This window comes from Cygnus olor, chromosome 10, assembly GCF_009769625.2.
Source record: "Cygnus olor isolate bCygOlo1 chromosome 10, bCygOlo1.pri.v2, whole genome shotgun sequence".
Taxonomy (NCBI): domain Eukaryota; kingdom Metazoa; phylum Chordata; class Aves; order Anseriformes; family Anatidae; genus Cygnus; species Cygnus olor.
This window is the reverse complement of record NC_049178.1, coordinates 11,043,814-11,058,230: the sequence shown is the minus strand read 5'-3', so window position 1 is coordinate 11,058,230 and position 14,417 is coordinate 11,043,814. Positions and strand designations below refer to the sequence as shown.

At 63.2% G+C, this 14,417-nt stretch overlaps 1 protein-coding gene across 5 annotated transcripts in view; it reads right to left on the bottom strand.

Moving 5' to 3' along the window:
- PLXNA1 (plexin A1) overlaps positions 1-14,417 on the bottom strand; it is a 109,245-nt gene that overhangs the window by 89,617 nt on the left and 5,211 nt on the right. For all 5 annotated transcript variants that reach the window (XM_040568860.1, XM_040568863.1, XM_040568862.1 and 2 more), the window contains exons 2-3: positions 5,656-7,004; positions 978-1,160 (exon numbers count right to left, since the gene is read on the bottom strand). In XM_040568860.1, coding sequence (XP_040424794.1) covers positions 978-1,160; positions 5,656-6,858 — 1,386 coding nt within the window. In that variant the 5' untranslated portion in view covers positions 6,859-7,004. The remainder of the gene's footprint in view (positions 1-977; positions 1,161-5,655; positions 7,005-14,417) is intronic.

Genomic DNA, 14,417 nt, shown 5'->3' with positions numbered 1-14,417 from the left:
GGGCATGTACGGCTGTAATTATAGGCACGATGTTATGATAACAGGAAATCCGTGCCCTGTGGAGATGCAGCCAGAGAAACACACACACGGCTCTCTGCTAATTGCCGCCAACAAGCGGCCTTCTGTGCGGGGCTGGGGTACGGGAGGAGAAGGCTCCCCCACTCGGGGAGGCGGCTCAGGGCCACCTGGGGCACCCCACAGCCCCCGAGGGCGCATCTCGGACCTGCTTCCTCCTGGCTGTGCCACAGCGTAACCCCTACGCCACAGGCACAACCCGACACGGCCACGCTGCGAGCACAGGACCCACCACCTCCCGAGCAATGCAGCCAGCCCTGTGTGCCAGGGCACATCACCGCCGACCCAAAGGGAGAGGAGGCGTGAGGCAACACCCAAACGGGACACAGAAACCCCAAATCCCCACCAGGGCAGCTGGAGCGCAGCTCATCGTCCCCTCGGAGGACAGCATCACCTGGCACGAACTCCAGCTTCAGACCCTACTTTTTTCATTTCGGCCAGATTCAGGATGTGAAGGCAACAGATGCAGAGACTCCGACCCCACGACGAACCAGGAGGAGCAGTGAGGCTCCATCCTGCCCACTTCAGACAAACCAGCACTGCCAACCCAGCTGGAGCTTCCCTCAACAGCAGCACCAGCACAAAGACACCAGCACCCACCTCTCTGACTCTTTCCAGGTCAAAAGACAAAGCAACACGGACACGGAGAGGCAGAGCCTGCCCCACCACAGCTACGGGGCAAACCAGCAGCGCTGAGAGACAACGGGGCGGACTCTGACCCACCAGCAGTCCAACACTCAATCCCTTTATGTTACAGCCCTCCGACATGGGGGTTTTGTGCATTTCTTTGGCAGAGAACGACAACGGGGACGCACGCTCCCCACATCACACCAAGTCACGCCGGGGGAGGCACAGAAATGCCCCCAGCAGCACGGCACCGTCCCCACCGGCACCGTCCCCACCTTTTTGATCTTCCCGCTCCGCGTGCCCGCGAAGACGACGGTCTGTCCCCTGTAGTCGTAGGCAGCCACCGAGGTCATCCCGTCCTCCTTGTCCACGAACAGCGGCGTCCCCTCGATGGTGACGGTCCCGCCCAGCGGCTGGTTAAAATCCTGGCCGCAGAAATTGTCGTCGATCTGCAGCGGCTGCGGGAAGGAAAGAGGAGAGGTGAGCTCTGGTGAGCACCAGGGACAAGGAGGGATCACGCCGACCTCCCACCCCACGGGAGGATGGAGCCAAGGAGGTGACGATTTCCCCATCTCCCCTTGGCAGCGAGACACCTCGCTCTGGGATGTGGTTTGGGGAGGAGGTTGGGGAAAGTGTCAGGAATCCAGAGCCAGCAAAATAATCCCTGCCCGAGCAGCCCAGCCACTGCATTCAGCCCCGGGTGCCAGCACAGGACCCTGCCCTCCCCATCCCCAGTGTCACCACCATCACCTCGGCGCACGCAGCTGAGTCCTGGCGCGTGCGGTGAGGGCTGGAAGGGAGGCCAGGCACCCCGAGGCCTGGAGAGGCACGGGGTTTTCTGCTCCAAGAGGCTCCTTATGTAACTCGGAATTCAAAGGGGAGAGGTTTTTGGCAAGCAACCGCCTCCAAATGCGTGCCAGTCCCCAAGGGGTTTTAGACCCATACAGCGTGTGCACGTAATGTATGGGGAAACGCCGCGCACCCGCACCAAGCGGCTCCAGCTGCAAACAACAGCCCCGCCATTTCCACCCCGAACAGGGACAACCACGGCCCCAAAACTGGAGGCCAGCACAGCCCAGGGCATCCGAAACCCTCAGGGAAAAGCCACTGTTGAACAAGGACGCGGACGCACAGTCATCCCCTTGTGCTCGCTCCACCAACCCAAAGCCAGCGGTGCCGCTCCCGGCTGCGGTGCCACCAGCACCGTGCCAGCCCTTCTTCATCTGAGAAATGGGAACGGCTCCAGCCGGTCACGCTCAGCCCCCGAAGCGGTGTGGAGATGCGGTTTTGCTGGCTCAGTTCTTTAACTTCTGGTTTTGTGGGGTGCCTGAGCTGGGATGTGACCGCAGACCGACCGCCCTCCGCGCCTGGCCCCTGCTCAGCCTTCCCTAAACTGGGCGAGCTCTGGGTGCAGCCAGGCAGAGGAGATTCCCAAAAATCATGAATGAGGGACACCACACTCTTCTCTGTCTGGAAAGACATCTGCCAGTCTGCAGGACGAGTGGGAAGGGGGATCTGCAGCTCTCCGGCCCATCGGCCTCACTCGGGACCCTCCTGCACTGCCAGGCGCACGTTTCAGAAGAGCAGATCCGAGCAAGTTCTCTTCCCAGCAATGCTGGGCTGACTTTGAGGACCAACGTCAGACCTCGTGCTGCCTCCTCCTGCCTTGAACTGGCCACAAACCTCCCAGCTGCATCCCAGGGGAGCCTGGATGGCTGCATCCCCCCCGGCATGGACACCCAAATGCCCCTTCCTCGGACAAGGCATGCAGCCAGCTGCAACCCCGAGGAAAGCACCCCTCGGTCCCGACAGCCTCGAGCAAGCCGGAGCCCGGCGAGCAGCAGCAGAGGGGCCAACACGACCCCAAGCACAACCGATGAAGGTGTTTGAGCCCTGGCAGCCGAGGCAACTCCCGTTCCCTCCGCACTCCAATTTGCAGCTTCCCCAACCTCATCAGCTGCTGAATATGCACGAGGATAAATGTTGATGGTGTTTACTCCTCTCTGCTTTGTCTCAACAAACTCTCTGGGAAACGACAAATACAGCTGCACTCCAGGGCCGCAAGGAGCACCCGCCCGCCGCCGAGATGCCGACACCACCTCGATAAATAATTACGCCAACAATTAGCTCATTAACAGCAAGCTGCCTCGTTAGGGAAGCGCAGGCAGGCACCGCGGCGGCGAGGTCGGGCCGAGCGGGCGCTGCGAGGGCTGGGGCACCCCCGGCACCACCGCAGCCACCCCCCGAGGACCCTACCCCACAATGAGGCAGCCTCCTCCTCTCCTCTGGCACAGAGCCGGGGCACAAAGCTCCCATTTTCCTCAGAAACCCGCCCAAAAGAGGCAGGACAGGTCGCAGACAGAGCCGGCCAGGAGCCGCCCGTGTCCGTGTCGCGCCTTGTCTCATCGCCTCCCTTCAGGCCCACTTAGGGAAGCAATGAGGGAGCAGAGGCGAGGCTCGTGCCGCTCAGCGTTATTAACTGGCCGGTAATTGGGCAGTTAATGGCAGCACACGCACCCCTTGTCCTCCCGCACCCTGCCATTCACCCACCTGCCGGGGAAGCACCCGGGGACGAGCACCCCAAAGCTCCGGGGCCGGAGGAAGCAGCAGCCAGGCGCAGGTCAGCAGGGCTCCTCGCCCCAGTTTTCGTTTCGCCCTCACAGCTGAGCTCCGGACGGCGATGCCCACGTCGTGCTGGCACAGCTCTTCCCCAGCCCTGCCTTCCCTCAGAGCACTCCTCGGGGACGCGGCTCGCCAGCACCACGAAATCCCACTGATGTGCTAAAGGGCTGGACTTCCCACTTTCCAGGAGACTTCCAGCCATAAATCCTGACCAGGAGCAGGAGAGCTCCTGAGACGTTCTCCATACAGACCAGGCGTAAATCCCGAGCGACTCCCGACTCGGCAATTTCATTCTGCCTCCTTAAGAAAAGCAACGTGCCCTTCGTTTTCTGGCCAGCATCCATCACCGGGAGATCCGTCAGCTGCCACAACCCACCCCAGCGGTGGCTGCCGTTTATGAGGGGCACGGAGCTCCCTGCCAGGACGAGGTTACACGCTCTGCAGGACCCCATTTGGCTGGCTCCCAGCGCGGCGAGGGGCTCGGCGCCGCATCCAGCCCTGCCGTGCTCTGCCGCGCTCGGCAGGCGGAGCGGGACGGGGACGGAAAATGCCGGCTCCAGGAGAGGAGCACCACTACCTTGGCACTATCCGGCACGGTGCAGAGCGAGACCAGCACCACACAGCCCTGCTCCGCTCTTCTTTGGGGGCACTGAGCCCCCAGGAGGCAGCTGCCAGTGCCCGGCACGCTTCTCCTGCCACCACGAGGGTTGGGGTTACTTCTAGCACTCAAGAGGAATGGTAACAAAGGGGGAACGATGCCCCCAAAAGGGGAACGTTTCAGCTAGATCCCAAATTCTCCATGGCCAGGACCTTCCCTATGGCTAAGCAACCACGGTGTGAAGCTGGAAAAACCACAGTCACCGCACGTGTAACCACACCTCGCCTCCTGCACCGCGGCCAAGACCTCCCTGTCCCCGTGGCACAGCACCCCATGCCAAGCCAGCATTTCCCTCCCCATCCCACCACGTTTCCCTGGTGGGATGCAAAAACCACGTTTCCTGGTCTCCCTGCAAAAACCACACTTTGCAGCTGAGGTGCGTGGAGAAGCCCCTGAGCACCCAGCGGTGCCACAAACAGCCTTGTTCCTCGCAGCAGGGAAAATACAGCCCCCTGGGGACACATCCTGCCCAGCCTCGGACGGAGCACACGGGGGAAACTCCGGGCAGAGCCCCCTCCCCAAACAGGGGGACAGAGGAGCCGGGAGCGCACGGGGAGGAAGCAGCCGGCATCTCCTCCGCCTGAGCCAGCAGCTGTGCGACCCACCAGGCAGCAGTGTAACGATTTCATCATTTTCCACCAAAATTGAATTAGTTCAAAGCCAAAATCTGATTTGCGAGCCCAGCGCTCTTGACAGCAAACCCTTTACTTTGTCAGGCAGCTGTTAGCTGGCTCCTCCGGAGCGGCGGGGAAGGAAGGCAGGGCGGCTCCGCGGGCACCCCCGGCAGCAGGGCTGACCCCAAAACCCAGGACACAATGGGGTCTATGCCCACTCCCTCCCCTCCTGCCTCCTCTTGCCTGTATAAAATAAATCCAGCACCTGCACCCTGCTTGCTGTTTGGTGCCGTGCCCCCTGAGCACGCCCAGGGACCGGGGAGGTGGTGAGCAGGAGGGGACCAAACCCCCCGAAGGGACCCCAAGAGGGCAGGGAGCTGGCTCTCCTGGGCAGCAACGGGAAGAAGGCAGCCGAACTGGGAGGCTGGTGGCTCCCCGCAGCCTGCAACAAGCACAGCCAGGTCCTGGTACTGCGGGAGCAGGAAAAAAGGGAGCCAGGCACTCTTGGATCCCCTCTCCTCCTACCTGCACACCATGGGGAGGCCTTGGTTCCACCAAGCTGAGCATGGGACCAGCCCCTGCTGGGACCACCGACCTGTCTGACCCCCTCCCCACACCTCCTGCCCCAGCACCTCTGCCAAGCCCCCCAGCTCACACGCGCCACCTGCAAGGGTCCCCCCAGCAGAGCCGTGGCAGACACCCCCTGTCCCTCCGAGAAACAAGCGTCCTGCCCCTCGAAACCAGCTCCCCTTTAGCCCTGCGCCCCACGGGAGAGCCAACAACCCGTGCCAGCACGCAGCCTCAGCTCGGGGCCACCAGCTATCGGCAGACACTGATTCAGCCCCAGCCCAGACAGCCTTCCCACACCAAAGCCGCAGCCTCCACGAGGAATGCGACCGAGCAAGCCGAGCGCTCGGCCCCAGCCGTGCCAGGCCCCCGAGCGAGCGCGGGGCCTCCCCCCGGGAGCACACGAGGCAGGTCAGGTAACCGGGACGGGGCCCAGGGCACGGCCAGCAGCCAAAAACCGCCCGGCCCGCCGAGAGACGAGCGCGGACTCACCGAGTTGATGCAGCCCAGCTCCTTGTTCAAGAGCCAGGGCAGCGAGAGCTTCCCTTCCCCTCTGTAGCACGACTGGATACGCTCCTTGATCTTATCCTTGATCTTCTTCAACGTGAAGAGGCAGAGCACAGACTCCTTGGGAGGCTTCACCCTGTTTTTCTGGCCCTGGGAGAAGATGGTGAAGAGGATATCCTCCTGCTCCGAGATGCCCAGGTACTTGGCCAGGGCCTTGCCAGGCTTGGTGAGGTAAGCGTCCTGGATCAGGCGGTACTCGATGCCGTCCTGCACGCAGCCGATGGGGAACTCCACGTAGGAGTAGAACTTGGGGTCGTCCACGCAGAGGCGGACGATCTTGGAGGTGAAAAACTGCTCCCCGGTGGAGTCGGGCGAGGTGAGCTGGGTGTCCAGCTGCAGGGTCAGGTAGTAAACGAACTGCTCGCTGCTGAAGCTGTAGATGTAGTAGATGTCAAAGGTGGGGAACTTGGAGAGCGTGTCCGAGGGGATCTTAAGCTGGGAAGAGACAAACTCGTCCTGGTAGACGAAGCCGAACATCTCCGCGTTCTCCTCGTTGGCCATCAGCTTGCGGCTGGAGAGCGTGGGGAAGTACTCCGACTTGCCGTCGATGGGCGTCCCGATGAAGAGCTTGTTCTGCCCGTTCACCACCTCGATGATGACCCCGGACATGGTCCCGGACTCGTTGACGCTGGAGAGGTAGTGCTCCTTGCGGTGGTGGGGCTCGCCCAGCTTGAAGAGGTCGTCCAGCCGCAGAAACTGGCAGATCCCCTGCGAGGCGCTGCCGCAGGCGATGAGCCGGTTCCCCGAGTAGTCCACCAGCAGCAGTTTGTTCACGTTGTTGGTGGTGACCAGGCCGTGGGGACAGGACTGGACGCTGGGCGGAGGGTAACACTTCTCGTTGTCTTCCACCGGCCCCGTCACATGCGTCCGCAGGAGCGTGAGGTTGTTGGAGAGCTTATAGATCCGATTGACGGCCCCCACGTACACCTCCCCGGTCTTGTTGTGGACCACCAGGTGCGTCAAGCTCCAGTCTGAAACCGGGAAAGTCCTAAAGGGAGGCTTGGGGCTGCCTTCCGCCAGCGGTAGCCAGGTGCTCCCCAAGAGCAGCAGGGTCCAAACGTGGAGGGGCGAGCAGGGCTTGAGCCAAGGGAGCCGCATGGCGGCAGCGCCACGGCCGGCCGAGGCCATGTCCCCAAGCCCGGCCGCAAAATAAATAGAAACAAACCCAAACGAAAGGGGTGAGGGAAGGAAGAGGAGCTAACGGGACACAGTCTCCTCTGCTTCCTCCGCGCTCGGCGTTCAGGGCATCACGGGCACCGCCGGTCTGGTCAGCCCTAGAGGGGAAAAGAAGAAGAGCGGGGTTAGGAGGCTTTCCTGCAGCAGAATCGAGCCTGCTCCACCCCACCCCATAAGGTTTTGCTGTTTCACACCCTCCTAGCAGGCAGCGTAACAAAATGCCCCCACCACCCCCAGTCCCAGAGGAAAACCGGCAGGGACCCCCAGAGCCAGGACCCTCAGGATGCCGACAACCTCCCCGCACCACAAATCCCTCCCCGCCAGTGGCCATGCGCTTCGTCTCCCCAGCCTGGCCCCCATCACAAGCCTTGCCACCCGGGGAGCCCCAAAGCCCCCGGAGAGGGGCCAGGCCCTGCCTCCCCTCGCCGAGCCCCCTGGGGAGGAGCGGTGGCCGCACGCCTGCGGCAGAGCAGAGCAGAGCAGAGCAGAGCGACGTGTCCCCGGCAGGCAGCGGCCTCGCGATGCGCTCCAGCACACCTCCCGCATACAAATGGCCCGGCGGGGCGTAGCTGGCCCCGACCTGCTTTTAAGCCCACCGAAGCATCCATCAGGGACCGGCTGCTAACGAGCCACGAGCGTGCCGGCGTGCAGCCCTGCACCGTTCCATCGCGGCACGTGAAAAAAAAACCAGGGCTTGCTCCCAGCTCGTGAGCACAAAGGGAAAACGGCCCCATTGTCAGGCTGGGGGTGTCCTGGTGCCTGGCCGAGCGAGGTATTTCCAGCCCCATCCCACCTCACCCCCAGTTTAACTGGATGCTGGCACGCTGCTCACCGAGAGGACGCTGCTTTTATAGAGGCGAGGCAAATGGGGTGGGGAGAGGCAGAGGAAAAAGCACGGCTTTTGTGAATGAAGACAGACACAAATGGCACCAATTTACTACTCAAGCAGCGTGTGACCCAGCCTGCGGAGGGGAGCTGGGACTCGAGCCCAGGCGGGCTGCGTCCTCCCGGCACAGGGCTCCAGCATCGCCCGGACGGGGTGCAGGAGGCACAGCCCGAGCTGCTACCCAGAGGAGGATCTCAAAATTGCCTTTTAAAGGAGCTGGGAGCGTGGGGAGCCCTGGCACGCTGCCTGCCAGCCCTGCCACCTGCCTGCCTGACAAAGCCCAGGAGGGCTGCGGGCAGGGGGAGCTGGGGGGAGCAAGCAGGCACAGCACGGAGAGGCAGCGGGCTCCGAAATACGGGGCTGCCATCAGGCAGCGGGGAGCTGCGGGGAGGATGGAGAGCTCTGCATCTCCCCACGTGCTCCGTGCAGCCTCAGCTCCCTGCTTCATCTGGTGACGGTGCAAAGCCCCCCCCCCCCCCCAGCAAGCAGCCCGGACACCTCGCTGCGAAGGTCCCCGGCCGGGAAGTGAGCTCAGCCCTTTGTTTCCCAGCCCAGCCTCGCAGATAAGACGCTCCAAAAGCGGGCGGAGGAAAGCCTCCCCCCCCTCCTTATCGCCCGTCTCTGACTCAGCTCACGTGGGGATAACCCGCTCGGGGCCCAGCACGACAGCAGGATGCCCGGCAGGGAGTGGCGCAGGTAGGAAACGTGGTGCCAGGACCTGTGTCATCGGAGGGCAGCCGGCACCACGCCAGCGGCAGCGCACGCGATAGCGGCAGGGGCTTGCAGCAACCGCTCTGCTGGCTCCTCCGTGCCCCCGGGCAGGTCCCTGCACCGCTTCCAAATCCCCTTTGTGGACGCGCCCAGCTCCAAAAGCTCTCCGTTCCAGCTCCGAAAGCTCTCCGTTCCCGCAGCGCTCCTAGCGCCTTCCTCCTCCCCACGCAGCAGCCTCCGAGGCTATAGCCTCGAGGGAGGTTTGGGCAACGGTGTGTGAGCACCTCGGAGGCTGAGCCAGCTCTGCGGGTGTGGAGTGAACCGAAACGTGGAGCCACCAGCCCTGGAAGTGACTCACGTGGTCCAAAGCTCACAGCCCTGCGGTGCTTTGTCAGGGCAAGAGGCTCCCGGCAGGGAGCGCGCACCCACACCCCAGGGCACGGCGTGCTGGGACAGAGCCGTCCCTCCTGGGGAGCGGTGACAGGCAGCCCCCCCGCCCAGCACCTTCGTTTTAGGACCTTATCAGTAAGACCACAAACGCAAGCACAGCAGAGCGGCGCTCGCCACCCCCTAACCGCACCGCGGCGCAGGATGCGGCCACGCCGCCGGCACAGAGCTGCTGGCTGGGGCAGGCGGCGGCGGCGAGGGCGAGCAGCTCGGTTTCCTCCCGGGCTGCGGGCTGCCAGGGGAAGGTTCCTGCCCACCGGCACGGCGGGGGCCTCCCTCGCGCAGCAGACAGTGCCCAGCACCCAGGCCCAGCACCCTGCGCCGTGCCCTGCGCAAACAGCGCGGGTTTTGTCCTTGTCGCAGGGCCCAGCAGCTCTCCTCACGGTGCGGATGGGGTAGGAGGAGTAACAGCGGTGCTGGCTTCCTGGGTGCTTGACGTGGGTGTCCCCACACTGTCCCCTTTGTCCCGAAGCCCAGGACACACAGCCTGTGTTTTACTTTCTCCTCCAAACGAGGGGACCTCCTGGGGGCACTGCGCAACCGCACTCATCCCAGCAGCAGGGTGCAGCTCCAAACACCCCCTGCAACTCCCAAACAGCCCCCCTGCTTCCAGCAACGATTTCTGCAATTCATCCAGCCCCGTCCAGACCAGCTGAGACCCGCTGCACCCCACTACAGAGCTGGCAGCCCCAATGCAACACCGCAGCAGTAGAAGGACAGGAGCCGAGGGCGACAGGAGGCGCGTGTGCCCCAAACCAAACACAAACCCCAGCACGACCGCTGCTCTGTCTGCGCCGGCACAGGGAGAGGAACAACACCACGGGCTCTGAGATTACCACCTAAATGAAACCCGACTTACGCACCAGCAGCACGCCGCCGGGAGGAAGAGGAGCGGGGACAGGCGGCGGAGGTGGCATGGGAACACCGAACCCCTGCGCTGCTCCGCGGGGACGGGCGAGCGGGACGGGGAAGTCGTTTTCTCAGCACATTTCTAAGTATTCATTGCTTCTATTTTCGGGAGCGGGTACGAGAGCCAGAGGTCAGGCTGCTGTGACAAATCAGGGCTAGAAAGCCCAACAGGAGATTCCCAAATTAATTTAGGGAACGGTTCCTCGGGAGCTGGAACGAGAGCAAAGCAAGGGAGAGCTGGGGCGAGCTGCGAGCAGACAGATGACAGTCTGCAGAGCTCCTCGGAGACTTCTGCTCCTAAATATACGTCTGCAGCAACTTCTCGTCCTAGTGCCCTGACACCAGCAGGGGTTTTGTACAGTAAGACCTGCTTAAAGCAATCAGCAGTGGTTAAAATTAAAAAAATAAGAGAAACTACAGGAGAGGTTAGTTTGCTTTCTTCTCTTCTACGTTCCCAACAGCATCTTGCCCCAGGAGGACTTGGGGATCGCAGTAGGAAGCAAAACCCACACTGCAAACACGGCCACCATGGTCCCAAATGGTGGAAACCCCAAGCAGACAACCCAAAACCGAGCCAGTGTCTGGGCTGGGCTAAAAAAAATGTGCTGCAGCATGGGCCCGTGCACGCCTGCACCGGGGAGAGCAGCAGAAAAGGGACCAAACGCGCACCTGCCGCGGCGCCCCAAGCACGGAGCTCCCCGCAGCAGCCGGCGGCTCGTGCACGCACGTGGGGTTTCTCCTCTCTCACACGCACGTAGCAGGAAACCTGCCGTCAGAAACAAAGCTGACAAAGCAACTGCGCACCCGCTAAATCCACCCTGGCCCCTTTCATCCCACGCCGGAAAGGAAATTTGGTAACAGCCTCGCCTCGGCAGCGGCCAAGAGGCCAGCGCGGCTTTAGGTGCTGCTCACACAGGACCCGGCTGCACCACCCACAGCCTCGTGCTCACACCTACCCGCCCCAAAGGAGCCGTACACTCATCAGGGAGCTGCTGCCCTGCCCACAAACACTCATGTCCCACTTGCTCGCTCCTACAGAGACGGAGAGGGGCCATGCTGCTCTCCCCCCGGAGCTGCGGGCTTCCCACCCCGCAGCACAGCCAGAAACCTGGGTTTGGGGCGGCAGAAGCAGCTTTGGGAAAACAGACCTCACTTTTGATAGCACAAAACAGGAGTGCTGGGATGGGTAAAACAAACCTTAAAAGGCAAAGGCCGGACAGAGCACTAAGGACCAGCTCTGCTCGCTTGGGGAGCGAGGCCAGCACGCTGCCTGGTGCTGACTTGGCACTGGCAGCCCTGCTACAAAGCGGCAGCCTCCACAGAAATTAACAGGGCCGTGGTCCGGAGCTGGCCACAGAGCATCCCCTGCAGCAGCAGGGCTGGTGCTGAGCATCCCCTGCAGCCCCCATCGCAGCTCGTGCTGCATCGAGCATCCTCTTCCTCAGGGAGAAGCGGCTCTCCAGGCTGCCCACAGCCCCGCAGGAGTGCTGCGAAACAGAGGCTGGGAGAGAAATCCGACGGGAGGGAAAACCCTCCTGCCTGACCCCCGGGAGGGCAGCAGAAACGGGACCTGACGGGTTTTTCTGTGCTTGATCCAAGTCGCTTGCTGCTTTCGGACTGAGGGAACCGGCTCCATCTTCACCCGCTCGAGCTGCCTCGCTGCCAGTAATTAGCGAAAGGGAGCGAGGGGAGATGCTACGGAGGAGAGAAAAGCCCGCAGGCCACAGGAGAGTCGGTCTCACAATACGTTTGGTGTATTTTTAGGTTCGTCTGCCTGGGAAAAGCCTTGCAACAATAAGAAAAGGCTGGTGGTGTTACCGAGTTGGGAGCTGCACTACATATGCAATCATCTGCAGCAGGGCTGCGTTTAACTCCTTCCTGCTCCGCTCGCAGCCCTCGGGAGCAATTTGCTGGGTCTGTCCCCTCCCCGCAGCGCAATCACTTCAGACCTTACCCCTGGCTGGAGCCAAGCCCTGATGAAATCAGTGGCGAGCGCTGAAGCTCCCCCTCCAACCTGGAGCACAATTACCTGTATATCAGGGATCCCTCTCCTATCCTCCCTGCCCCGGGGCCTCCCGCTGGCCCCAGGCACAGCCCAAGGCAGCACCCTGCCTGCTGCCTGCGGCCCCTGTCCTGCCAGGACTTGGGCCTCTTTTATCCCAGGAAACGCAAGGAGGAGAAGCAGCCGTCCACTGCTCGAGGGCTTCATGGAGAAGTTTGACCCCCAGCACACAGGGGCACAAAAGAAGGAGCAGCAAGGAAACGACGTGGCATTTCTCAGGGCACAACTCCCCATACCTGGTCCACGTCGTGCCACAGAGAACAGAGCTGGAGCCACCGCGTGTTGTCACCACTGAGAGGCCGCACACTGCCCTGCAGAAAGCCATTCAAAGCTGGCTCACCAGCGTTTCTGGGACGGTTTCTCCCAGCCCCAATAGCACAAGGCAGAGAAAGGCACGAGGACAGCCTCAGCAGGTCCTGCCAGCAGCACATACCCCTGCCGAGGACACCAGGCACAAACCAGGACCTCACACACGTGCCCCGACCACATTCAGCTCTGCTGGAGGCACAACCTGACGGCTGCCCTTCCCATTCCCCCCACAGCACAGCTGGCTGTCAAAGAGGCAGACCTGGGCCCTACAAGGGGCCTTCTCCACACAGCCCCGAGCCGGACACCTATTTCCAAGAAGGAGAGTGTGCCCACGCTTCCCTTGAGCTCCACAGGGCCAAGAGGTGACCTGGTTTAACCCGGTTAAACCACAGCACCTGGAGACCGAGGCCCAGGACCCAGCCTGCTGCCCCCCCGCACGCTCTGTGCGGGCTGCCCGCCATCACACGCAGCGAAACCCCGCACCCAGACCCCTGGTGCAGGCCTCGGTCGTGGGGCTGCAGCTCCTAGCAGCAGCACCCAGGGCAGCTCAAGGTTCACAGCCCACAGCGACATTCATTTGGCGACCTTGAGGAGACCAGGATCACCCCTGCCCAGACACGCAGGGTTTGGGAACAGCCCGGCTCCCCAGGACACCGCAGCCCCCCTGCGAGGGGCACAACTTTCCCCAAACCCCACCTGGGAGCTCCCGGGTTGTGCCGACGGACCAGAGCTGGAGGATTTCTGCCTGCTCCCGGCTCCGGGGCTGCTTTAATCCAGCACAAATCCAGGCGGAGCTGAAATTCCTCTTTTTCCACCCGGCCCCGTGCTGCGGTCACGGGGTGAGCCGAGCCGGTGCAGGGCACACTCCGCCCTCGTGGGTAGGTCTGGATAAAGGCACCGGGCACCACAAGGCGTCTGCTGTCGGGGAGAGGAGGTTTCCCCAGCCAAAGCCCATGCTGTAGCCGATTCCCCTTTCCACCCCCAGCCCTCCCACGACTTTCCTTGCCGCAGGTTGTGTCCCTCACCCCGCTGTGGGAAAAGGGCCCCAGGCTGGGCACAGCCCCGCACAGAGCCACCCTGGGGGAGAGGGGGAGCGAGCGGCACCTGAAAGCGCTCCAACAGCAGCAACACAAAGAGGGGAAACTCTGCTTTCAGAGGCTGACAGAGGCTTCGTTCGCTCACGGGACGGGAGCATCCAATAAAAACAGCGAGGCACACGCATGCACAGAGGCAAAGGCTGCGTCCGCACCTCAGGGCCAGCGTGCCAGCACGCTCCCACCCCACCGGGGGGGCTTCAGGTGGCTGGGGAGGGCAAAGCCAGGTCTGGAGCAGGACGCAGCACGCGTGGGTGTCCCAGGAGATCACCCCTGCGAGGCTCCAGCCGGGAGGGAGAGGGGAAGGAGAGGCCCCCAGCGGCCCCCAGCCGCCCGCCCGCGCTCGGCGAGCCGTGCGGGGCAGAAAGGGCTGCGCGCGCTGTCGCTGCCCGCCGAGGTGCTGCCAGAAGGGCGCTCACCCCGTGCGAGCCAGAGCGGCTGGACGGTGGCCCCGGCGGTGACGTCAGGCTGCGGAGGGGCCAGGAGCCGCGTGGCTCCGCACCGCGGCACACGGAGCACGCCAGAGAGGCAGGGCAAGGCGGGCGCTCGCCCCGATCCTCGTGCCCCCCCAGGCATCCCCCCGTGTGCCTGCAGGGCCGCGGGCACCGCCGCCGGTGTAGGGGCTGTGACGGGGAATAGCCGGTGGCAATCTGAGCCCGGGCCGCTGGAGGCTCGCCGACCCGCGGAGGCCGATCTCTTCGCCTGCCTTCCTGCCTTTCTCCTCCCCCATTTCTTCCCGATGACATCAGCCTGAAAAACAGGTTCTCCCCCGCCGACGAGCCCATCGGACAGCTCGCTGTCCCCACTGCCATCCCGCTGGAGGGGGCAAACCCCCCGCGGACCCCCTGCCGCAGTGAAAGGATCCCCAGTCCCGGAGGGGCAGGACCCCGAGCGAGCACAGGGCAGCTCTGCTCCCTGCCTCCCTGCTGGAGGCTGTTCCAGGCAGCCCCTGCAGGACACGGACGGTCCAGGAGCAGGATGGAGCCCCCCAGGTCCTCAGGCAGCCCCTTACGACCACCCAGCAAAGCCTTCCGAGGGCCACAGAGCTGGATTTGGACCAACCGGGAACACGGTTCTGCGAAACATCCTGCGC